The sequence below is a fragment of the Harpia harpyja genome, chromosome 16 (assembly GCF_026419915.1).
Source record: "Harpia harpyja isolate bHarHar1 chromosome 16, bHarHar1 primary haplotype, whole genome shotgun sequence".
Lineage (NCBI taxonomy): Eukaryota > Metazoa > Chordata > Aves > Accipitriformes > Accipitridae > Harpia > Harpia harpyja.
Genome location: NC_068955.1, coordinates 13,994,543 through 14,020,426, shown reverse-complemented (window position 1 = coordinate 14,020,426; position 25,884 = coordinate 13,994,543). Strand labels below are relative to the sequence as shown.

The 25,884-nt window shown below is 39.9% G+C and overlaps 1 protein-coding gene and 1 long non-coding RNA gene across 18 annotated transcripts in view; one reads left to right on the top strand and one right to left on the bottom strand.

The window, feature by feature from the left end:
- Positions 1-2,186: 2,186 nt before the first annotated feature.
- Positions 2,187-6,832, top strand: LOC128152714 (uncharacterized). Its single transcript, XR_008238736.1, has 3 exons — positions 2,187-2,285; positions 6,561-6,620; positions 6,723-6,832. It is a non-coding gene; the product is annotated as an uncharacterized LOC128152714 (long non-coding RNA).
- A 10,051-nt stretch (positions 6,833-16,883) lies between these two features.
- Positions 16,884-25,884, bottom strand: part of TSPAN4 (tetraspanin 4) — a 486,303-nt gene continuing 477,302 nt past the window's right edge. For all 17 annotated transcript variants that reach the window (XM_052810435.1, XM_052810441.1, XM_052810436.1 and 14 more), the window contains 3 exons: positions 25,040-25,171; positions 23,230-23,313; positions 16,884-20,422 (listed from right to left, as the gene is read on the bottom strand). In XM_052810435.1, coding sequence (XP_052666395.1) covers positions 20,354-20,422; positions 23,230-23,313; positions 25,040-25,171 — 285 coding nt within the window. In that variant the 3' untranslated portion in view covers positions 16,884-20,353. The remainder of the gene's footprint in view (positions 20,423-23,229; positions 23,314-25,039; positions 25,172-25,884) is intronic.

Here is a 25,884-nt window from a genome sequence, read left to right as displayed (position 1 = left end):
ACCTTCATGAAAAGGAGATGCTGGTATGAAAGTAGGTTCTGCAGAGCATCTGTTTTTATGACTTTCCCTCAGACAAGTGGGGAAAACTGAGTGAAGGCAGAAGGTGGGTGGGAGTGCTGGAGTGGCACTGCTGTAAGGACCATGGCAGGTAACTTTCATTCCCTCATTTTGAGAAGAACTGAAAGCACTGTTTTACAATGCAAAGAAACATTTTTCTGTAAAGCAAAAGAAAAAAAAAAAGTATGGTGTTTGTTCTTCCATAGAAACAAGTACTCCTTAAATGAGGTACTTGCCAGGACAAGACCAAAGATACTGGACTTACAGAATCGAGGGTATGACTGGGAGAAATATCTAGTGTTCCTATTAAAACAGCTTACCTCTAGTATAGCAAGTGGTGAAATGGAAGTGTGTTTATTTCAACAGAATATTTCATCATTCAGTTTTCTAAGATACATTTAAGAAAAAAAAAAAGCCGTGCTCTATAGTTCTTTTGCAAGAAAAATTTCTGTATATTAGGGTAAGATCTCAGGTGCTGTGAATGTAAAGGTATCTTTTAGCTACCTGATGCCAAGCAAAGCTTTCTTCCAACTGACCTTTGCTCTTGTGTTTCCCCATGTTTTACTTTTTTGGGTTAGACTCACGCAGGGTTACAATTTTCATTGCATTCACTGAGAAAAAGAACTAGCAGCTGATTCTGTTGCAGCTGGCCTTCAGTATGAAGCTAGTATTTTTATCGTCAATTACCGTCACACACATCGTTTTAATAGTTAGCAAAGGGGTTTTTTATATCTGTATACAACTAAGTATCTTATCGAGACAGAAAAGAGGATTATCTGACTACTTGCAGGATCACATGGACCATACTTCTGGGATAACAGCATCACATCTTATCTCAGGAAACGTGTCTTTTGTGGTAAGTGTATCTGTCTTGAAAACCAGAGCTGCTGTAGAGTCTTTGTAATGAGAAACTGTTTTAACAGAGAATTGTGGAAAATAAATTGTTTAGCTTGTCTCATTGTGAGATGCTACTTCTTCAAGGAGAATTGCTTTGGTACCTTGTTTTACAGTTCCTTTTTGTTATCATATGTAGGTGTCAAACTCCAGAATTAACTGTAGCTTCCAGGTAAGAAAGTTGGGAGTGATAGAGAAGAGGTAAGGTAGACTGAAGCATGACAATAGGACAACAGCTTCTTTAACCACTTCTTAGTTATAAAGAATTGTTGAGTGAGTTGTATCAATTTAGTGTTGGGTAACTTAGTTTTGAGATTAAAAGCTAACATACGCCTTTAAATGTATTCTATTGGAATGAGAACATTACAACAAAATGTTATTTTGCAAATAAATGTGGATGAATGGAATCTAAGACTCAAAATTGAAAACAATTAGTCATTATACATTCCTACTTAGTTACCTTTTCTGGATATATTTTAATGTTTATTTGGTTACAATGTAACTTTAAAAAATATTTTAGGAAAAATACTGTAGAAAACCTGTACGGTATTTTCATAGAAACAAAAACCCCATGTTTCTTACAAGCTTTTAATGAAATAAGCTCTTACTCTAACTTCCAACACATTAGAACTAATTCTCCAGTCAGGTGCTGAGGGCAAAGCATAGGGGTTGCATGTGGCACATAGACGATCATATTTTGATCCATCCATTGTGTGGAGTTTAAATAAGGTAAAATTTAGCAATTGTCTAGTGTAGGAAGGCAAAACAAAATAAACTAAAAAACTGCCCCTCTGTATGAATTCTTAGCTGGCTGCCCAGGTGGGAGTAGAACTTAATCACAGGGCATTACCCCACCCACCTGTTTTTTCGAAGCAGGGTAATGAAGCTCATGTGAAAACATTAAGTGTAGATAAGCAGTATATTGACTTTCTAGAGACTTCCTAACTCTGCTAATTTCATTTACCAGAAGCCACTAATCACAACAGATATACACGTGGTGGTAGAAAGACCCTTCAATTTCTAGATTGAATGCCATGTGGTTTTTGCATAAGTGACTTGCTGTAAGGCTTACAGGATTGTTGCATTTTTCTGCAAATCCAGGCACAGTTTCTTGGAGCAGGGCTATCCAATGTTCCAGCTCTGTCATCTTCTGCTGTGAAGTTCCTGCTATGTGTATGGCTGCAGCAGGGCTTGCCTGAGTCATATACCTCGCCTTTCTCAAAGGTCAGTGTGCATGGAATAGAAGTCAGAAGATTATGGTGTTTCACCAGTTTTCTCCAGTATGTAAAGTCTGTACATTATGGTTACCTCTGCTGCTCATCCTACTCAAAAAGGTAAGATCGAATTTTGTTTTCCTTTGTTTGTTGCATATGTTTGCAAGTGTTAAAGCAGCTCAAAAAACCTTACAGCCATCACCAATTTTCACTAAACATTACTTTTCTATTCTTCCTTATGATCTGCATTTAGGAACAGTCTAGGTAGGCCTTTTGATATATTTCAGTGAGTTTTCTTCTAGTGCAACAGTGGAGAGTGTATACTCTGCTATATATTGTCTTTGCTTGATGGTTGTGGAGGATGGGACTGTGACTAAGAATAGCCAGCAGGCAGTTACTGCCCAATGTAGGAAATTATTTAGGACTGTGTATATTCATTTTCACCCAATCGTTAATGTTTCTCCCCTGATTTTTCAGGTGAACTCATGTGGGACATTAAAATTAAGTTACTGTAGATTATTTGACTATTATTACAGTTTTTGCAACCTCTTTGTGTTTTCCTTTGCCCCTTTTGGGGGCTGAACAAAACAAATACTGTGAGCAGATGTGCTTGTATATCATGAGTAGATGAAGGCCCAGCTGTAGCAATGTCAGCATTCTTGTGCTGTGGAAGTGAGGGAAAGATGCCTGGGAGTGTTGTGTGACCACACAGAGAGAGAGGAGGAGAGAGTCATTTGCAAAGCTGGCTCTCTAGTTCTTATAGTTACTACAGTGATATTGTGGTAGGGTGGCAAAGCTCAGCTCTGCTCCTAGCAGCTACCTCTGGGCTGATTTCCCCCTTGTACATAAGTGCTGTTTCAGTTGCTGTGATTGGAGCTTTTGTGTAAAACAAGCAGACATGCTATTTTTGCTCTGCTATTTCATGTCCTTATGTGAAAAACCTCTGTGCTAATAATCTTTTTTGTTTTGCTCTCATTAAAACAACTGATAAATCTGGCTAAGTGAAAGTCAAAGTCCCTTTGTTTTGCACTAGAGCTGGAGCTAGTCATGAGCCAGGTGAAGGTGTTTGGAAGAATTAATGCAGACCAGTTCTGCTAAGGCAACTATACAAATAGTTTCTTCATAAATGGCAAGCACCCCTCTTCACAAATATATTGTCTCATGTGTTGCAACTGTAGGTACAACTTAAAATCAGTCTTTTTTTTTTTTTTTTTCTTTTTTTAGTCTGGGTAGCTTGCTGGTATCATTAGCTGGAATTAACATTAGAAAGTGTTTTATTCAGTGATGCCTTTAAAATCACAGCACTGAATGGTTGTCTGCTGTATCAGGTCTTTGCATGCTGCTTCTGCTTTTTAACTTGGAAGTTTCTATTAAAATTAAATTGCTTTTGCTGTTAGCTTGGAATTGTTTTAGATGAACTTACTGCGTCAAACAGTGGGCCAGGATTTTAAATTCCATCTAATTCCTTCTTTCTTCATTCATATCAGCCCTGAAATTGTGATTGATGTGAGGATGCAATTGCACACAGGAGAATGGCTGAGTTCATGTCTTGAAAGCCCAGTTTAGAAGTTTATTGACTATTTTAAAGCACTGAGGGTTAAATTATATCATTAGTATTTGCTTTAGAATTTGGGATTACTGTCTTTGATACAAGAAGGAATGGGCAGTAAATTTTAAGATTTTTGGCTTTTACTGAAACAGATTTTTCAGTTGTATTAATAAGAGAGTTAAAAAAATATGTAAGGTGGCAGGGAGAATATTCATCATCCCCAGAATGAAGACTTTGCTGTTCTCTCCAGTATAGAGCGCTTAAACATCTGACATAAGCAAAGTCCCAGTTTTGCGTTCAGATTTCATCTTCGCCCCTTGGCAGTAGCTATTGAGCTTATCTGCCTCACTGACAGTGTGAGGGTCTTCTCAAAATCATTTGCTGCAGAACAACCTGTGAACAACAAGTTGGGGTTGTGTGCGTGCCAAAGTGAACAGAGCGTGCTGCTGTTCTGAGTGATACTGTGAGAAGTGGTAAGTCCCTCCCCTCTCCACCACAGATAAAGGGAAAATGGCTTTGCTTGTAGATGCAGAGACAAGTAACTCCACAAAGGACAAATGGAAATAGTAATTTGCACAGCATGCAATCAGGTGGAGGAATTAACTGCTGCAGTAAGTCAGAAAGCCACAGACAGTAGCTGGATCTTTAAAAGGCCTGAATGTTTCCCTAGTCATGAGATCACTGATTATATGCTTTAAAGGGAGAATAATGGTGTTTTAGTCCTCCTGCCATTAGCTAAATCGGTACTCCTGTGAAGCATCTTCTCTTCTCTCCTCCCCCCCCCCCCCCCCCCCCCCCCCACCCAATATTTGAACATTTTTTCCAGCACCTTGGTACTTCTGGCGTTTTCTGCATGTTACCTGGATAACCTGGGGGGGGGGGGAAGGAAGGATCTGTAGTGGACCACACTTGTATGGCTAAGCTTGTGCTTTTTAATCTTGCTTGTGTATGCACTTCAGGGGCTATACTTGTCTCCTTTGACAGTGACTGTGTGGTCTCTGTTTGTGTGATGTCTGAGTCAAACTGCTGCTCAACTTTCATTGCCAAGCCATTTTCTTTGTAAGTGAAAGCATATTTTTTTGTTGACATTCAAGCGCTTGTTGGTGTTCAGGCACCATTGCTGCTTAAAGATTCTGCAGGCCCCATTTTGCCACTGACTTGCATGTCTGGGAGCCCATTTGTTTTCTAGGATTGTTGTTGTTGTTTATAATTAAAACAGAATTTAGCAGTGCAGCTGCAGCTTGATTGCAGCTCTTTTAATGAATCTCAAATGAAAACATAATCCTGCTTCATCTCCTGCAGTTGTGTTGACTCAGTGAGAATGGGAGGACTCAAAAGAAGTAATGGTGCCTTTCCCCTGTCCTGCAGAAAATTTAAAATGGTTATTTGGAAGGGCACAGTAGATGGTGGTTCTGAGTGATGAAAAGGAGAACACTTCTGAGAACAGAGTTATGCTGTGAAGTTGTATAGCTCAGCCAGTTTTTTTTGATAATGCTACTTTTGTAATAATACCCTTTCACTTTTTAAGGTACTTCCACTGGCAGCATCAAATAACTCACTTGGGGCTTTTCTGGGAGTAAATGGTTGCATCTGAATTTACTTCTAATTTCAGAGCAAACCTAAAATAATGAAAGCTTTGCTTAGTGAGAAGCATTCTACAGTGCAGGTGTCAGGCACTTAAATTTGGGCAGTTTCTTCATGATGATGGGGAGATGTCACCCAGGCTGAATGCAGCCACTAACAAAGCAGGAGGATAATGGTATGGCTCACTGCACATGAAAATGTTTTTGAATTTCTGATTGTATTGGAGTGGTCTGGAAATGCAGTGCTGAAAGTGAGCAGCACCTGGTAAGTTGTCTGAGTGCTCTAATGGCATCTCTCTATCCAGTGCTTCTCTTCCACTGTCAAGCTTTGCTCTCAGACAGTAAAACTTGTGATGCTCAGCTGAAAGTCAGGATTTTGTAAGTAGCCCCTTGAATGTGCATCACCTTGAGGAAGGATGTTTGGTTTAGTGTCAGAATTATCTGTGTCCTGATAAATGTCTCATCCTTTTGCCGTTACTATTGGAATAGAACAGTTCCAGCTGGAAGGGACCTACAATGATCATCTAGTCCAACTGCCTGACTACTACTGAAAATGTACATCAGAAGTTATTTAGGAGAGTGAAGCTGAGGTCAAATATTTGCACAAAATTAAAGATCCCTGCAGTGCTGTGTTGAATTGCCTTTAAAAGTACCCCTGGTTTTGAGTCTCTGTCATGGGCTGTTCCCCATATATGGTCTATCTCAAAATGCAGATTAGGTGCTAATAGATCTGTCTGCAGGATCTTGGTCTGAGGACTGGTAACACTTTGGAGAATAAATCCCTTTTATTTCCAGTATTTGGAACTGGCTGGTAAAATGTGCATTCATAATAATGGCTGTTCTCCACTTAATTTGAACTATTTCAGCTCATTTCTGTCAATGTTAAATTAAACTTTAAGAATTAAGAAGGAAAGAAATTAAATTATGATGAGATAGGTCTGCCAAGCTTTATACTAGGGCACCTCGAATTTATGGCAAGGCAAACTTGGCTTACCTATTAAGAGAGAAGATTATAAAAGAATTTATTTCAAAAGAAGCTGAAATGCTTATTTTTATTTAACATCTCGTGGATTGTTCTGCACGTTATGAGAATAATTACTTCCTGTGCTTACATAAGTAACACGATATTTTTCTTCAAACTGTTTTGCACCTCAAGTATTTTGTCCATTAAAATGATTGTGTTTTGGTTTTGTTACTACTGCATGAAGAAGCATTTGTGAGCATGTATAGTGAGTATTTCTAAAGACTGTTCTCATTAAATAGGTGTTCAAGTATGGAATAAAGCATGAACAATCTAAGCTAGTGCACACACAAAAAGAACTGGTAAGTGGAAGATCATTTTATTACCAGATCTGCAGTTGTTTCAAGGACTGCCCTGTAGGTCTTACAACAGAATTTGAATATTGTTTATTTGTTCTAAACTAGTCACTTTGCCGACCTTACCATTTCCCTGGTATAGTCATATGGGCCACTAGTGGAAGAAGGACAAAGATTCATAGAGTTCTGGGTAAATGCAGAAACCACATTCCTCTGGGGTCTTGTGAAGGGCCATGCTCTGCAGTAATCCAGGACAGCTCTGGAAATTTAAATCTGAGGTACTGACATTCTTATACATAAAAAGTTTTGGGGGGGGAGGCGGGCAAAGAGTACACTGCAAGAGTGTATCATTGAATTTAGTTTTGCATATATAGGAGTTAATACATGGGTTATGTGTGTGTGAATGATACCAAATACTGTGATTGTTGTAATCCCCTGTTAATAAAGGGATTGACTTACAGTACAAAACGACTTAGATAATTCTGCATGCTGTATTATCCCTTCCAAGGATTTTGAAGCCTTATGGGCTTTCTAGCCCTCAGTACCTCCCTACTTTATTGCAGTACCTGCAGAACTTGTTTTTATGAAGTATTAACATGGTCCTCAAACATGAATAATGAAGTACTTTGTTCCATACTGATGGGCCTGTAGATGACGTGGGTCAGGGAAACACGAAGCTGAGCCTCAGCAGAACTTTTAGCCAAATACCTCCAAGCAGTAACTTTTGCATTTTGAGATCTGACAAAATCATGGCAGAATTTTGTGAGTATATTGGTTTTGCAACTACTCTCATGGGTCCATGTATAAATAGCATAACGGGAATGGCAGTGCCCATGTGTCAGTGGTGTCCCCTAGCACAGAGCAGGGCAGTGCCTCCACCAGTCTGTGCTGAGGTCCCTGGCACAGGAATGCTGCAAGAACCTCAGGCAGCTGCTTGATGTTTTGCTTCATTGTGTTTTACCTCAGCACTAAATCCAGTATTCTAGTTTTGATGCATCTCTAGGTTTGCATGTGTACACACAGACTCTAAGCTCCTTCTTTTCTTTCATTTTTTGGCAACATCCAAGTTTTTCCACTGTGGGTGTAATGCCTATCTGACCGTCATTTGATATCTGACCCTGTCTAGAGTCTAGAAAGGGAAATTCAAGTTTATATTTCTGTTTGTAGAGAAGCTGCTGTGCCTCTGATTCCTGGCAGAGGGGTTTCAGCATGTCAGCCCACAGGGGAATGGTGAAGCTGTGCAGAGAGGAGCAGATCTGGCTGCAGTAGAAAACTTGGGTTGGAGAGAAGGGCACAGAGAAAGAAGACAAAAGAATTATCTAATCTGGGAAGGTCTTAGTTCCTCTGACAGTATAGCAAGCCACATTCCGCATGAGCTCACAGGGCTGCTTCAGGGGGCAGCAGGACTGCTTGTACTACAGATCCTCTGTCTCTGAGGCAAGTGGGGTTTCAGCACCCTTGTGGGTACTCCCCAGCCCCTTTCCACAGGAGAGGTGCCAAACAGGACCCTCTCTTGCTCCTGACTTTTCCTGGAGACCATCTGTCTTACTGTTGCATCCAGTGGAACACCTTAACAGTATGAAAAGCTAAAAATCTCAGCTAAAAGCTTTCCTGGTTTCCCCTACCCCACCCCGAGCTGTGCTAGATCTGAAGTGAACCAGCTGAAATACAGGAGGAAAGTAATCCATCTGACTAGATGCCACCCCCCCACCCCCCCCTTCCCTGTTAGGTAGAAAATTTTTTTTTTCAGAAAATCTTTTATTGGATACATATTCAGCTTATGCATTTTAGTTAGCCTAATTTTTAAGCAGAAGCTATCTTGGCTGAATGCTTTTTTAAATAATATAATGGAAAGTAGCAGAGATAAAATAACAGATCTGCTGCTGGTCCTGCTATCTTTAACCAGCTGTTTGTCTGTGTCTCTTCCTGTAGTGTTTCCCATCAGCATTGTCAGAGTAGTGTGAATCCTGCCATGAACCTCTTTCTAATTACTAAGCTGGCATTTCAAGGCAGGAGAAAAGTGAGCTTTTGTCCTTCAGAGGTAAGCCTGTGAACCTCTGTTCACAGAGACAAGTGGGGGAGAATGTGACTGCAGGGAAACATGGGCTGCTTTAAAATGAATGGATTTATTACGCAATTCTGCTAGTGTGGGGACATTTGCCTGTATCTAATACCACTGTGTGTGTGTGTATATGTGTGTGTATGTATATATATTTAGTGGGAAAATGTTTATCTTCTGTGCAGTGTTTAGGATTTCTCAGTCATACAGAAGTACTTAATCTTAAGACCTTAATATTTAATAAGCTCTCTATTGTTAGAGAGCAAGTGAGCCAGCCAATGTGAGATTGGGCTGGCAGCTCAGTGGATTAATGGAAACATAGAGCTGGATTTAAAAGCCCTGAATGATAATCTTTAAATATGCTTAGGCATTGTGGTTGTGCAGTTTCCCTGGGGAATCATCATATTCTCTGCTTCAAAAATTCCACTGAAGACATAACTGAAACTACAGCACAACCTTGCCTACTGGCAAATCTGCTTTCATTCCTGGGGCTTAAATTCCTTCTGTGTACATCTGTATACCCACTGTGTCATTCCTTGTGGGTTTTCATTTCTTACTATATTGTTGCTACAGGAACAATTTTACACAGACCTGAAAAACAACAGTTGCAGAGCTGAGCAACTTTCCTACCTGAACAGATATCTTGCTTAGACTTTCAAATAAGCAAATGTTGCTATTTGAAAATACTGAAGTGAAAATTATGTTGAGGCTTGTGATATGTGCTCTCAATAAGGTAGCCAGAGAAAAAGACTGTCTTGGCTGGCTGCCTGCCTTTTTTTTTAACTCCTGTCTGTGAAATTTGTGGTGCTTCTGGTTCATGTAACCCATTTCAATAGTACTTCATTGTCTGATAGAGATCTGAGTAGTCCCACTGCAATGATAGTGTAGACACAATGTGATGCATTCTGGGATGCCTTCAGACAAATTGAAAGGCTTGAGAATATTTTCATTGTGGGAGATGGCTTTTTCTTATTTATATAAGAACTTACTGGTCTGAAAGGTGTCTGGACTTAGAGCTGACTTACTTGTGTACACATTTCTGGGGATTATCTCAATTTCAATTTAATTTGCCACTTCATGCTATAAAGCTCTCAGGGAATCTTTAATTTTCAGTGAGAGCTCGCTAAATTAAAATGAAAATTAAATAAGCTTGCATTGTCAGCACTGAGAATGGCAGTGTTGTCCCAAGTTTCTGTTTATACTTCACCAAAGCTGCTTGTGCAAATAAGGCGCTAGGGCACTGAGTTTTTCGGTATGAGATCTGATTATGTAGCTGAACACCCTTATGTTCTGTGTAATTGCACTGATATTAAGAAAGCTTTCTAACTTGCAGGATACTGTGCTCCTTGTGACCAGTGACACATCAGCTGTGACATGCTGAGTTCTTTTAAATGTCATGGATCTCAGCAGTTTTCAGATAATGTTTAAATTACATATAAATTCACACCCACTGCTCCCTGGATTGATCTCCTGCGAGGCTGGAGGTACTGAAAGAGAAATAAATGAGTGTCTGTACCCCTTGTAACTGTTTTCATCATCTGGGTATTCCAGTGTCCTTCAGTAGCTCTATGAACCCACAGTACCTAGGAGGGGAGTAGATGGTATTGCAGTCGGAACAGGATGAAAGAAAGACCAAGGAAAAAAGGTAAACAAAATCGCACTGAACATTTATATGCATACCTTCAACCTTGTATACGCTAGATAAGGTTGGTGACTTCCCCCTTCTCCTGGTGACAGTATCAGCTGCAGTGCCTCTGCTAGGAAGTTACCTGTATGACTGCCAGGGGTGGTAAGATGAAGACTCTACCGAAGGGATGGACTGATTGCCCCTGGCTGCAGTACCAGTAGGGCATCACAGCTTTTGTCATACAGATCTGAATCACAGCATGCTACAGAGGACTGCTTTAGTCCTAGAACTGAGAACCACCATCTACGCAAGACTCAAAACCCCTAAATCTGCTATATCCCACAGACTAAGAGCAACAGTTTATAGAGAGACTTTATACACGCTGCAGCCCTGATTCAGTTCTGGGAGCATCTTTCTAAAAGAACACTGTGTCTGTTGTGAATGACCTGACCGTGTATTTCATGGGATATTGCTCTATTTTTGTACCTTATAGTGGGGAAAAACAGTCTGCTCAGGTGCCCAGTGTTGTCTGCCCAGGTCTCTTGTCCATTTCCAACCTCTCTGATATTTTTCATCTATGTTTTTTCATACGTGTCATTTTTAGTTTCCCTTTTCTTCCTTGCCTTTCCCGGTGCAGAAGTCTGGATAAATTGGAGTCCTGTGTAACCCATAGCAAAGATTGCTTGCATTGGAATATTCTAGTTCTGAGAACATCATATGTACATAGATTTCTGAATGTACATTAACTCTTGATTCCATCAGGAACAAGAGAGTGTGATTTGCAGCAAGCGCTTAATTGTGCCAGTGTTTCACGTGATAATTCTTCTTTTAAACCTGCAAGCACTTATTTCAGAGGACCTTTTGGTAATGAAAGTTGTATTGTGTCAGGGTAACCAGCTGTGGTGCACAGTTAGGAATAAGAAGGTGTTTGATAGGGAAGAACTTTAATGCATGGACTTCACAGGAAGGAGATTTAAAACTTCAATTTTTATTAGCACCAAATATCAAGCAAGTTCCATGACAACAAGCTGTACTTCCAAGCTGGTGAGTTATTTTGTTTAGGGAAAGTGAGCTGGTAATTATGACATATCAATTCAGTCTATATACTCTCTTGTGTTTGCATTTGCAAATCCATAATTCCTTCAGTTGTGCACAGGTCACAATTTCTGTTCTTTCCCCCAAAGTAGGAGTACTTTCAACCATGAGGTTTAAAGGCATCTCTGTCCTTGAGAGACCAAGTAGCATAACTTAGCTGCTCACCAGAATAGTCAAAGCACCTCTGGCTTCTAGGGGGAAATATTCCCATTTCTCTTTCTAACATACTTATGTGTCCAGTTCCCGCAGCTGAGCTCACAGCATGAGGAATTTTCCCAAATAGCTTCAGTTGTAGCTCCACGCAGCCTCCCTATTCAACTAATGCCAACATGACTTTCAAATAAAATTAATACAGGTGCAAAGATAGTGGCCATTGGTGGGGAGGGAGGAGGGCTGTGTGGTGCTCTGAGGATTATAAAGAAGCTTTTAGTGACTTTGACTGCAATAAGCGATCTGGTATAGGCTCATAGAGTGAGAGGAGGGGTTCCAAGAAAGCACTAGAAACAGCACCATGGAGAAGTGCTCTTTTCCTGGAGTGCTTGCAAATGCTTCATCTTGAGTTTGTAAACAGCTGTAACTCCCTTGAGGGGAGGGTTCAATTCCTTGAGAAATGAGAGAACTGAGAATTGCCTTTTTTTTTTTTTTTTGTAGAAGTTATCTTGACAATTAGGCTGCCACAGTACAAAATGTGGGGATCCACATGCTGCTCCAGTCACCTCAATAGAGTGTGGATGCATGTGAGCATTTCAAAAGAACAGCAATGGCAATGTTTCTAGGCCGAGGCATTTTTTAGCTCAGTATTCTGGGTGCTTATTATCCAAGCTGAGATATAATATCAGAATCAGTTAATTGCATCTGTGGATGATACAATAACACTGAACAAGTTTCCAAGGTAAATTGGATTAAAAGAAAAAAAAAGAAGGAAGAAAAAAAATCCCTACAGCATTAGTCTCTCGGGAGAATGCTAAACAACTAGTGACAGTTCTGGCTGGTAACAGTGCTCACCTAGCCACTGGCGGGTTTGCATCGGGGAACAGAGGACATTGAGAGTAATTCAGATTTAGTCACTAGTTAGGTCCATAACTAGGCTGACATGAGTTACTTGGTTACAGTACTCACTTTTCTCTGCTGTGTAGGGACTATGGTCTCCTAACTCAATGTCAAACCTGAACTTTGTAAAGCCATGCAAGATGTCTATCCTTGGGCACTTAAAGTTATAAAATACAAATAACTGAATCCCCTCTGCGTTTGGCAGACTGGGACCTTGATTAACCAGGTGTCCCTGTGTGCAGAACAGCAGATTTAAAGGGTGCAGTAGAGATGGAAGGGTTGGAGCAGCGATGGGCTTAAGCTTTACAGCCAAGGAAAGGTATTTGTGGAGGAGGGAGATGATGAGGTGCATCTGAATAGACTTTCACAAACCAGTTCCTGAAATCCCTTTATTTCTATAGTAATTTTTAGGATCTTCAGGACGAATGCTTTACATCTGAAACTCTTGTTGCTGTCCATATGGAAAAATAAACACATAAGCAATACACATTAACAGTTGGGGTTTTTTTATGATGTACTTTGTTTTATATAGATTTAATTATATACAGTTATATATTTTATTTTCTTGGCTGTGATTTGAACCGTACTCTGTACTAGCAGTGCCGTGGGAATGTAAGGGTATGTTTATAGTGGATAAGGATCCCATCCTTTCAAGTTCCTGTACTTGTGGTTACAAGAGTGAATTAACTCTATTAAGCAATTCTGTAGTAACAAAATGTTCTGCCTAAACAATTTCTGCATGAAAGGTACCAGGGAGTTGTTTGAGAAACCAGTTTAACTGATCAGCTATTTCTTCATTAAAAAAACCATGCATTGCAAGATGACTTGTAGGCCCTCTGTGTAGCTGTCTAACATGTACTGGTGTAGATTTGATAGTGAATGCTTTTTGGCTGTTGGAGAGAAGAATGTAAACTAAGCTGTTCTTGCAGATCAACAAAAAACATATGATTTCTAGTGAACAGAATAATGTACAGTATTTCTATGGGGAAACAGTTTTATGGGGCTGCGGGGAAGCAAGGCCTAGCGTAAAATGACCTACATAGGCACCTGATGGGATTTCAAAAAAACAGCCTTTCAAATTGCATTCACTAGGTGAGTTAATAATGACAGATTCTGAATTGGTTTGGGATTTTTAACATATGGGAACGTAAGAAATATAGGGCTCTGTATTTTGCACTTTTGATGTGTCAAGACAAAACTTTGGATGAAGTTTCATCAGCTACCCTTAAGTCTCTTTGAAAATTATCACCATGCAGACAGAAAGTACTTTGTATTACACAGCTGGTATAATCAGCTAAGCCTGATATTCCCAAGTTGCGTTAAGTACATTCAAGAAAAATAGCAGGATGTCAGCTGAAATACTAGGTTAGTTGTTATTAAAATAGGAACACCTCTGTCTGTACTAACATGTAGTTCAAAAAGCAAAGACAACTGAACTAGGATAGCTGCTGGGGGAAGGTACGCTGGGCTTAGTTTTTTGAAACAATGAGATCTTGAAAATCAATAGTGTACTATATTACCCACATTTAAGCTTTAGTGGAAAGATAAATTAGGCTGTAAAGGTAATACAACTGCTCTGTGCCCAGGTATTTCTATAAGAATCATTAAGTTAGCATTCCTGAAGTATAGAACCAATGGTGAATAAATGAAATAGGCAGCATGTTCAAATCCACAGAAGAAGGGCTCTTTCAAATGTATACAGCATGATGAAATTGTGAAATTCACTGCTACAATGTAAGACTGAAGTGGAAAGTTTCACAAAATTGGAAACAGATTAAAGAAAGATAGATGTGGTTAATGAGACCATCTAGTGGTACACTTAACGGGATGAAGAAAATTCAACAAATATAAACATGCCTACCGAATTGAGCGAGTTGTAAGAAACTTCCACCAAAGGTTTGGGTTATCCTTTATGAGGTTTCCTGCAACAACCACTAAAACCTCTGGGTCTCCACTTTCAGGCCACATCTACCCTTACATTTTCAATAGTATGCCTGTGCGGTTGCTCAGAATGCACCCCGTTTAGAGGCAATTTCACTTGCGAAGCTGTTTGACCTGGAGGGTACAATAAATTGTATTGAAAAAGGCAGCATTAGACATGACTTCAGACAAGGTACCTGGCTAACCAGACCTTTTTCTGATCTGACATAGTAGGAGTTGTTCCATTTTAACATAGTCTGGTGTTTATTTTGTAAGTTTTTCTATGTAATTTCTGAATCTAAGCAACTACCTCAGAGAGAGAAGTCCTTTTGTTTCAAAATTATCAGTAACAGACAAGTTCTAAACAGAAAATAACTGGTTTCAGGTCTAAGTAAGTATTTTGTTACACTGTAAACCTGATCTCCCAGTATTTTCTGAATTGTTATTGACTGTCACAATGTCAGGTTGCCCTTAAGAGGAAACAGAAGGGGGTGTAAATTTACCTGGGAATGGTAAGCCACTTAATAATATTAATAATAATATCAATAAGGAAGGATAGGTCAAATCAAAGATAGATAATGAGAAATGACAAAAAAGTATGCTGTGTATTTTATTTTTTTTCATTGCCTATACTGTATGTGTGCACTTGCACACATACATCTTTGGGTATGTATATACTCTATAGCTTGTAGTGTAGTTGAGTGTAAAGAATACAAAAGACATTCTGTTGTAAACTTTAAAGAATATTTAATAACTTTTAAAAATAAAATGTATATCTTAAATTTTGTTCTTCATATGAATGCACAAAAATGTATCACTGTAGTTGCAGCGACAAAATCCAAAGAATTAAGGAGACCTGACCACTGTGGTAAGATATCGGTGACGACCTAGGAGAATTCACAATGGAATCCAAACATAATTTCCCATGGCAAGTCCTGACGTGTTTTCTTACTGTGAATTGTCTAACTTGGTATCTATGAAGATCATTCACACTTAGCAAGAATCCTTGCAGACAAAGTTAATAAAGAGTCTGGTTTTAAAATAAATGCTACAATCAACTCCTGGTTTCTGTTGCTTACCTTTGGTGCCATATTTATAGCACAACAATGAAGCTAAGGGTTAAGTGAAAGGCTTCACCTTTCTCCATGCTAACAACCTCCTGTCCTATCTATCAATGAGGCAGCTGGGAACCATGTGTGCTGAAAGATGTAACCAGTTCTTAATTAGTTTGTGGGAAGTGAGGGGTTTGGGTGGATTTGCATAACAGCAATATTACTGATGCAAGATAAAATATTTCTACAGCTTCTGTGCAGTTCCTTCCTCTCCATATTATAAATCATACAATGCTGCATTCAAATGGTAATTATTAAATGGAAGAATAAACCTGTGATAATAGATAAGCATTTGTTAATCAAATCTTGCTTATGTTAGTAGAAAAACCAGATGTCGGCCTTAAAACAGGAAGGAGGGGGTCTTGCATTAACTACAGATAACTGGTAATGTAAACAATGTTTGTGCAAGCCTTGTGTTTATACAAAAGGTAATAAAACATGTATGTGTCAAGTGAGGGGCCCAGGGTGGTCACAGGAGGAAGACTTGGGGGCCTTCATCCCAGCAATCACCAGGAGGCAGAAAAAGACCCCCCTAGCAACAGATCGGCGCAGATGCGGAGTACACTAAGGAAGATACGTATACCGAAAATGACACATATACCGGAAATAGAGGACTGTAAGAACTGTGGCTACGGGAAGGGGGGTTGTGAGCTGTTGGTAGAGCAGTGGCTCCCCGGCCGCCCAGCGCTGTTTTGCCTATTTACCGCTTGCTTAATAAATTACTTCTAATTATTCACCACAGTCGGCTCCTGGACCTTTGTCCAAACTTATAACAAACCTTCACAAATTTATATTATTTGAGGGGGAGAACAAAGAAGTATTCATAGAACAGAAACTGGAGTGAATTTCAGTAATTGTGCACTACATGATGTGTAACTAAATAATACTAGTTTGTACAAGCAATAAGATTTGGCTGCTACTGACAGTTATTGTACAGGAAAAGAAATCATTCTATTAAATATATATACATATATATATTATTATAACTGTGAAGATGAAAAGCCAGAAGTGTAGTGGACTGAATCTAAAAGCTAAATCCTGATGTTGCTGGATTCAGTAGGTCCAGCCATGTGCACTGTGCCTTCACATCTTGTTAAGCAGAAAGAGCAATGAGTATAAATTAGGAGTGCTGTCCTTCAATGTCTTTGTTGCCTTTGGTTCTGTCTTTAATTTAAATATATCGAGTCCTCCTTCATGTTTAAAGATAAGAAGTGAAAATAATATAAAAGACTTTTACTAAAGGTGACAAAACGCCAGTGGAAGCAACTGGAATGACTTCTGTCTTGCTCTGCATACATATGATATAAGCAGCCTTTAAATGGGTATTAGGTACTACAGGGTATTTCTTTATAATCAACTGGTTCAACATGAAGTTTTATGCATAATATGGAACTATCTTTTTTTGGTTTTTAAAAAAAGATTCTTGCTGTTACATACCACAAAATATTCTGTCCTTGTCAGCAGAGAAAGTATGCAATGCTTTTAAAAAGAAAATATGCTAAGTCTGAGGCTTGTTATATGCAGTATGTTCAGAGGTTTGAAATTGGATTGTGCTGGTAATGCTTTAAGCACCATAACATCTGCTTGGCCTGTCTGTACAGAGTTAATAACATCAAATATACAAAATAGTCTGGTTCAAGTTATAAACAAGTTGCAGTAGCATCTCAGTTGGCAGTGTAAGGGTAGTATTTAAAAAAAGAATTATTAGCAGCCATGTGTGGTCTGGGTGTTTGTTTTGGGTTGCAGGGTTTTTCTGGGTTGGGTGGTTTTTTTCTCCTTTCTTTCTTTTCAGCAGTTAGTGCTGTATGTTTCTGTTGCAGTGACTGGGATTTACAAAATGAATATTGCTTATACTCCTTATAGATACCTGTTTTTGGAAAACCGATGTTTATCTTGTTGTAAAGACACCTGAACTGTGGAAAATAATTAGAGGGAGCTACAAAGTGTGACTTTTCTTCAGTCTCTCTTTCTCACTTTGTTTCTTCTGTAGATTTAGCTGAAGTCTAGCAGGCTTTTCTAAGAGCGAGCTCAGCACATAATTATTGGGGGAATCACAAGATGCAGGTTTGTGAGCTGTCTTCTCCCACCACCAGGCAAATTGATGAGAGTTGCCCTCTGCGGGAGCTCTGCTGCACAACGGTTTAATCTTATCAGCTGAGCCATCAGCAGCCTGCTGTCTCTGTGTTAATTTTTAATGGCAGGGATCACTACAAATAGACTTGTCTACCTTTTATCTTTCTTAAAAATCGATGTTTTATTAATGTATTCATCACTCTGTTATGCTGCTTTTCAGTGGTGGAAGCTCTGAGCTGTCAGCAGGAGCACCTGTGTGTACAAACTATAAACCATGGCAAGAACTAATGGTACATCTAACCTGGAATCATGTCTATGCAGGTAAGAAAGGAACGTAGTGGAGAGAGGGAAGGAATGAACTTACACCATCTTTTGAAGAGCAGGACTGTTGCCAGGTCAGCCTGGGCTGAGGAAGCAGACAGCATTGAGACTGGAGATTGTAACACCCAGAGTGTCTCTTGCTTGGGGTGCAGGGTGCCTGTGTGTGGGCTACTCACTCAGTTTAACCTCTGTCTTGGGTTGAGGTCTGTTAACATTTGTCAAGGCTTGTTAGCATGGCAGTAAAATCCTTTAGTGGTGGTGGCTGCTGTGATAGTGAGTGATTGGGAAGCCACATAAAATGTGTGCAAGGACTATGTTACTTTCAACTTAGCCCACACAGCTAAATGCCCTATGCTACAGAGGTTGATGTGTAAAGGTGGGGGGTAAGATTTTGGAAGATACTTGCTCTTTCACACACCAGACTGTCCTAAGCACTTCCCCACAAAACATGGAGCCTAAGGGGGTGAGATGACTGCAGGAAATCAGCAAAGAAAGAGGAAAAAAAAACAAACCCAAAACCTAAGCAGTGGGAGTAGTATTTGTCAATGGTGCAGGTCCAGAAAAGTGTTACTTAACGGGTGTTAAGGAGATTGTTCGATAGGCTGTGAGTTGGTGAGTCCAGTTTTACTGCTGGCCATTGCCTTTAAATCAAAGTAAGCAAAATGTCACTCATAGCTGAGTCCTGCTGTTGTAAGCAGTAAAGGTACAGGGTAACTTTTTTTGCCTGAACTTAATGCATGCTTTTAGTCTGTCACAGTAGGAATGGCTGCATTGAGCTTTCTGGGAAAACAGGGGCACCATGGTTGTCTTTCTGGTCCTATCGTCAGTGGCTGAGTGGTCCTCAAGGGCTGGCTGCAGGGAGCAGGCCAGCTGCATTGCTCTGTTTGCCTCTTCCCTGCTGTGTCCTTTCCCTGGGGTGCTTCAGCTTCTCCCTGTCACATGTGCAATATCTGCAGCTGCTTGCTGATGGGGAATTGTTTGTTTGAACAATAGGAAACATCTGATTCTTGACCTCATGATGAGAGAGCGTGCAAAGAAGGGTGCTACATAAATTACTTCTGTTACCAATGCAGGGTGGGGAAATTGGTGGCTGTTTCTGGCTAAGGAAAGTTATGATTTTGATTTCTGCAAATTCTAGAAAGTGTGGGGCATATTCTAGCCAACAGCCAGGCAGAGGAAGATGGGTTTGAAAAGCAGAACTGAGAGGTGACTCCAGTTCTAACAAAGACTGATGTGTCTTGGCTGTTGTAAGCGTGCAGTTGGGGGGGGGGGGCACGGAAAAAGCTAAGCATAAAAACATCTGAAGTCTTAATAACTCCCAGAAAAATGGGCAAAGTGCAAAAGATTTTTCCTCAACAAGGCAACTCTATCATACCTGCAGATGATGATATCCCAAAGTAAATTAATGAAAAGGTGACACATTCAGGGAAGGAACAGCTGACAGCTTTGTATGATCTTCAGGTGTGGAAATGAGTGTTATTTTTTGGTAAACTAACTTGAAACAGGGATGATAAAAAATAAAACCATAGTAGAATGACAGAGAGAACCTGCTCACAAGTTGTTTACTGAAATGAAGATACAGCTGAAAGTAATTACTTGTTTCCCAGAGGTATAAGTGATAGTGCTTCCTACAAGAAATAATACTTGGTTATTTCAGTTGGAATGTAAAATGGGATAGAAAGGTTCCCTCTTTCTGAGGTTAGATGCTGGGTATTTCACCTCCTTTCAGAACAGTATGTGTATATGAATGTAATATATATTACATATACAGTCAAGCATCTATATGCCACTGGCAATTAATAAGTGAGACAACGTCCAATATTGTTTTCCCTTAACAGCCAGATCTCACTGTACAGATTATGATTAAAAGCCTGACTTTGCAGCGCATAAGATTAAAAATACTCCTTTAAAATAACACATTTCTGAAGATGATCCTCTCATGGCTACAAAATCATCTTGAGACACTTGGAGGCAGGGCTGCTTGATCTTGACATTTTAGCTGAGTGCAAACTGTAGTAAAATTACAATTGCATTCAGCACTAGCTACTCTGTACCTTCTTTCCATGCTGAAGAATACTCATTTTCTATGCCCTCTCTTCTGGACCATGAAATGCGGGAAGGCAACCTGGCAGGTTTTGCAGAGGTTGCCTCAGTGCAATCTTTTCCTAACATTGGTTTGCAGATCAGCCCCTCATAAGCAGCCTCCTTTGCTTTGCCATAGGCCATAGAAAAGGAACCATTGCTCTTCGGAGGTTTTCTTCTGTTTAAAGACAAGGCTGCTTCTTACCTGTGCCAGTTCAAGTACTGACTTTTTCTTTTCTTCCTCTTTCAGTAAAGTGGGGTGATTCACAAAATCTTCAGAAAGATAGCACTATACACAGTTTATAGTACAAAGGGGGGGGGGGGGAAGTCAGATGAATGAGCATGAAGGAGATTTCTCCTGTGTCCTTTGGAGGAGGAGCAGAAAGATTGGGAATGGTATCTATGCACAGTAGGTGTCTGCCTTGACTACCTGACAATACATGGTCATTGCAAAGGTGAGTCCGAGAATCTAAGAGAAAACAAACAAACAATTGTTTTTCAGTAAGTAAAAAAAAATCCTATTTATTGAAACAAACAAACAAAAAAGCCAGAAAAGCATGCTTACACTGGTTTTGTTCACACACAGGAAGACACATCACATACTGCTTTTCCTGCTGGTTCATGTCCTTGTTCCTTTCCTAGTTTCTGTCTGCCTTTTGTCCTTATCTGTATTGCTGTTTTACGGAATGAGCAATGAGAGCATGGGAGAGGTGATTTCTCCATGAAAAGCAGCCACCAGATACTGGGAAGAGGTATATCGAAAAGAAATGTTTGGGTGTCTTTTGCTCGAAAATATTTTATAGTACCAACCCACAGCTGTGGGGCTGTGTGGTTATCTCTGCAGCTATTGCTTTAAAAGACAATCAGGTTCATCCCTGACCCAAAGGATGCTGTAGTTTAGTTTACTGTGCTTTACTTTTCTGAGCGTATGTGTGCACAGGTCCCTGTGGGGGAATCACTGGAGACTGTCCATGCATTAATCATAACCATCAATGCCTCATCAACAATGTATGTGTCGTTCTACTCAGCCTATTCAAGAGAAGCAGCAGGGAGGTGGTGGTTCTTTTCCCAGCACAACTACTGACCCACTGTGCTGCCTCTGGTAGATTACTTCATCAGAAAAAGGGATGGAGAAAAGAGTCTTATTTTCAGCTGAAGTACTTAGATGAACGTACTAAGTGGTTGTTACTATTTCTTTGCAACACCACTGTAAAAATTGTCATTGAAATAAATTTTTTGTATGAATTTTAAGCACTTAATTTGACCACTTCAAGTTTAGTCTTTACATAAATAGTTGTTCCTGTTAATGAGTATTTTGAAGGAGTACATGAGTAACACACATACTACCTCATAAATAACAGCTTTATAACTTTTTTTTTTTCTTCTTCATTTCCCATTCTTCCACAGTGAAGTAAGATTGTTAGGCTTTAGTGTGCTGTTTTACAGTAAGCACATACCTTTTGGAAGTATCCCCCTGAACACTGTGCCTAGCAAAGGAACACCTTCAGGGACAGCTGCATAATAAAATCTTGGTGGCTGAATTTGTTTTATAATTTTGAACATGCATGACTGAAGAAGATTCTTCTGCCACATGTGCTGTATATTCTTCAAGTTGTGTCACTGTATGATTCTAACTATAACCACTGTTAATGTGAAAAACAAAAGCTGTCACATGCTTATGGCCAGAACAACATTGTAACAGCAACAATAGCGGGAGCCCAATTCATTTTAGGTGACAGTGCATCAAAACTTTTGGTTTTGGCTGCTGGAAGACAGACTAAAAATCTTTTGTGTTCTGAGGTGTTTTCTCTGTATTTCACAGCATTTACTAGGAATATCAATTAGCATTTTTAAATTGTCTGATGTGTTTTCTCCCATGCAAACTAGTAATGTCTTTCTGTCAGAAAGATAAGATATTATTCTCTTTAATACACTAAATATAATCAAGGTCTATGAGAAGGACTCTGACATGGGCTGCTGGGTTTTTAATGTATCTTTTAAAGACTCTCTAAATGCTGAATAGCTGCTCAAAAGCTGTTTTTTAAAATGTGGTAATATATTAACAACACTCTTACATGGTCTCTCTGCTATATGATCTTGTGCTTTATCTTTTTCTCTAAGCCTATCTGCTTACTATACTGGAAAACAAAAACTAAAACTCTACTGAATTTGCACCTACAAGGAGTCAGGCATTTGCATTAATAAGTTGCAGCCACTATGTGACATATGAGAGGGTAAGATACATGCCATTCTGCTTAATCTGACATTAGTGGGAATATGAGCGGAATTTCTCATCCCAGGCTCTCTTGCTGCTGCTAGTGGTATACCATGCAAAGTTGAAAAAAAACCCCCAAACTTGGGTTAATGTGGAGTTACATGATATTAATTAGCTCGGCGATGCCATCGTTTCTGCTTATATGTTGACTGTGAGAGAGAGGTGGAGCTGGAAACTAAAGCTCCATCTTCACTGCATTCAGGAATGGGACTTTGGGCCATAAATGGAGGAGGGTTGGCATACAGCTGAAACAGCCTGAGCTCCAGCACAGCGTTCACCTGTGTATTCTCAGGTGAAGGTTTGTGCCATTGGGGCTACACTATGACCATGACCATGGCAAGCTGGATTAAAGACACAGGTACGGAGGAGACAAGGTACTACACTGACATCTGATTCTTCTCTAAGCCAATTTATGCTGGAAATAACTGCAGGTCGAAAATCTGATAGGCAAGTCTACGCCAATCTTATTTACCTAATTTCCCTGCATTTAATAGAAAAGGAACATGGTTTTTATTGGCAAGGTTGAGTAATGGTAACAACATTGCAACTTGTAACTTATCCTAGGACTGAGGATGGGGTTGAAGCCTCAAGCTACCTTTAGGCTATCTTGAAGTTAGATATTTAGCCTAAGTGGGTGGTCCTCTCTGGAGAATGACTGGACAAATACAATTCACCCTACCCTAATTAGGCTTCTGGCTTTGGATGGCAGGGAATACCTCTCCACTGAGTCTAGTCTAAGCCTTAGATAAACCACTTTATCAAGTGCCTGTTCTCTGCAGTGCATCATAAAACAGAAAATGCGTGTAGTATTCCTAGTTCTGTACCTTGTACATGGCATTTTAACTAAATTAAAACATAAAAGACTTAAATTTTGCAGTGTTACTCTAACATCATGCAAAATTTGGAATTATTAAAACAGGCTTGGGCAGAGTATATCTGGATCTATAGTTACTTATTTAGTTACGATTAATTAGGATTTGAAAATTTATATTAAACTGTACCTGCACCATAGCTGTGCACAATCCAAAGATTCCCACTGCTAGTAAGTTTTCCTGGAGCCATATTTTCACTGTTTCATAGCAAGGCTAGAAAAAACCACCAGAATATTGCATTAGTGATAAACACACAGCTCTACTCCTCTGGCAATATACAGTTAGAAAAGAGCCAGATCAAATTAAGCTGCTAGGTAGCCTGAATTATCATTTTGGCATTAGAGCAACTACCGTGTATTTCTGGGTTGAAGCTTAAACATGGAGTACTAATTGTAATGACACAAAAAAGCGTGCCTCCAAAATGCTGCACGAGCACTGTTTCATATAAATTGGGCCAGTAACTAAAAATAAACAAGCCACGGATTTGGGTCCTCTTTGCCCTCTAAAAACCAGCTAGAAGCAGTTAGAACTTCAGAATGAGCCTTTCATTTTCTCCATGTTTCAGGAAAACAAATATTAATTACAATCAAACCCAAAAGTTCCAGTGAGAGCTGCTCAGTAGCCACACCTGCTACACATAGGCCCATTTCATACCATTCATTTTCCATCATTTCAAACTGCAGTATGGGTGCTCCATCATTATTTTCTTCCTGCTTTAAATTCTGCAGTAGCTGTAACCTCATGTTCCTGGCCCAGTGTTGGGCAGGGTAGACTTGGCCCAAGGGAAACCTTTCTTTAAATAATGTGTAAATAATAAATAATGTCTGTAAGCCAACCTTGTGCAAAAATTGTGCCCTCTGTCTTGTAAATGTACATGGCCAAGAATCAGTCAGCCTTCAGTTAGTGGCTTTCACATGTGTATAAAGGAAAAAACTATTAATGTGCCCCAGAAGACGTGGTCTTAACCTGCACTGATCTTGGTACCCAGAATAAAATAGAAGAACAACTTTTAAATCCTTTAATTCAAAATTTGACTTGGAGCTACTTGAGAGGTAGAAGGGAGCCATGGTTGGTTGGAACTCAGTCTCTGCCAGTGCCAATCCACGCATATGAAATCTCACTAGAAAGTGGCCAAGAGAGCTTTACTCGTTGTCTTCACAAACCATTAGAACCAGCAAAACTTCTTTATAATTCCACTTGATCAGATGGCCTTACTCCACGCCCCTCCTGGGTAACTGCACTACCCATAATTAGCACAAAGAATTGCTGAGCTAATTTCACAGAAGAATTTAGGCTCTGACTATCTGCTCTGGAAGGATCTTCCCAAGAACAGTGTAGGGAAATTATCCCATGGAGTTTTGAATTTAATTACAGGCAAGTGCAGAAACTCATTGCAAAAAAAATGCTGCTGGCAATTCAGCAGAATAGTTCCCCCTCTCCTACTGTGCAATGGAGGCCCCTGAGTTAGCGTTCGTGGCAGGAGCAGAGCACTTCAGGCTCACACAGCCCTCTTGCCTCACGACTCCCTGAGCCACAATAAGTTATGGCTGCTGCTCCAGGGCACGTGCGTGCGTGCGTGTGTGTGCCATTTGCCTTTATCTCTACCTGACTCCAGTGGGTCGGACATTGAAAAGGACAATCCTGTCACATCCTAGTTAGATCTAGCTAGACTGTGCTGCAGATCAGTGTTAGATAGTACTTGTCTGCAATGTGAAACAACAAACAGCTTAGAGCCTACTGAAAGGAAAGCTTTCAGCTCATAAAAATAATTAAATTGGCGGTTTCACTGGAGGTCAAAAGCCACAGCTCAACATGAGCCTTCTGAAACCACCTAATTAAAGAAGATGAGTAAGGGTACAACATACCTTATCATCTGTATGGCCCTGCAAATGACTAGCTGCCTGGGTTGCAAGGCAGCTGCTGAGCTCCAGCTACTCACCGCTTTCCACCAGGTCCCTGGGGAATGGAGTCCACAGTTCTCACTGAATTCTAAGCAGCAGGAATCCGGCACCCGGGTAGTATTGTACACTTCAAACCAGTCAGTGTAGTTGGAGACTCCACAGCATCTGAACTGGAAAAAGAAGAACCGAGATGATGCCTTAAGTATGATCTGTCACCGACTTCTGCTCGCTTTGACTTCTGCCTCCTGGATTTGGACATTCAGTGCATTTCAATTACACTAGCAGAGGCTTGAAATTTTAAAGAAATACAGTATTTCCTCAGCTTTACCCAAATAGACTATTTCCTTCACTCTTTAATTATGTTTAAATATGGCCTTGTGTGTAGCAAATGTTGAGACAAGAATCAAAGGCACCTATTTGCAGTGGCAGGACACAGCAGGAGCTGAAACAGGACGACCCCAGCCAAGCAGTGAGGTTAAGAGTTGATGTGACTGAGCAGGATTGTAACAATCGTTTGCAGCTTGTTTTCAGGAAAAAAAATAAAGATACAGATACAGTACTCAGGAGATGAAGATACTGGGATCTCTATGGAACACTACTTACTTCTGAAATCATGATTGAAGTTAACAAGGCAAATTTCTCTCTAAGCTGTTAATTACTGATCACCTTTGAAAGTCTTTGTCACACAGGAAAAGATGTATTTCCGCCTCTTCTCTCTTTGGTGCAGTTCCTTAATGTCATCATCGGATGCTGCTAAATAGTGGTGCTTTAAGTGTCTGCATATGACGACACCATGTACAATGACTATGTTAGCGCTAAATCGGAAAGTTTGTTCGACTTACTTTGGTAGTGGGATGAAAGGTATAGGAAATGTACGTAACAG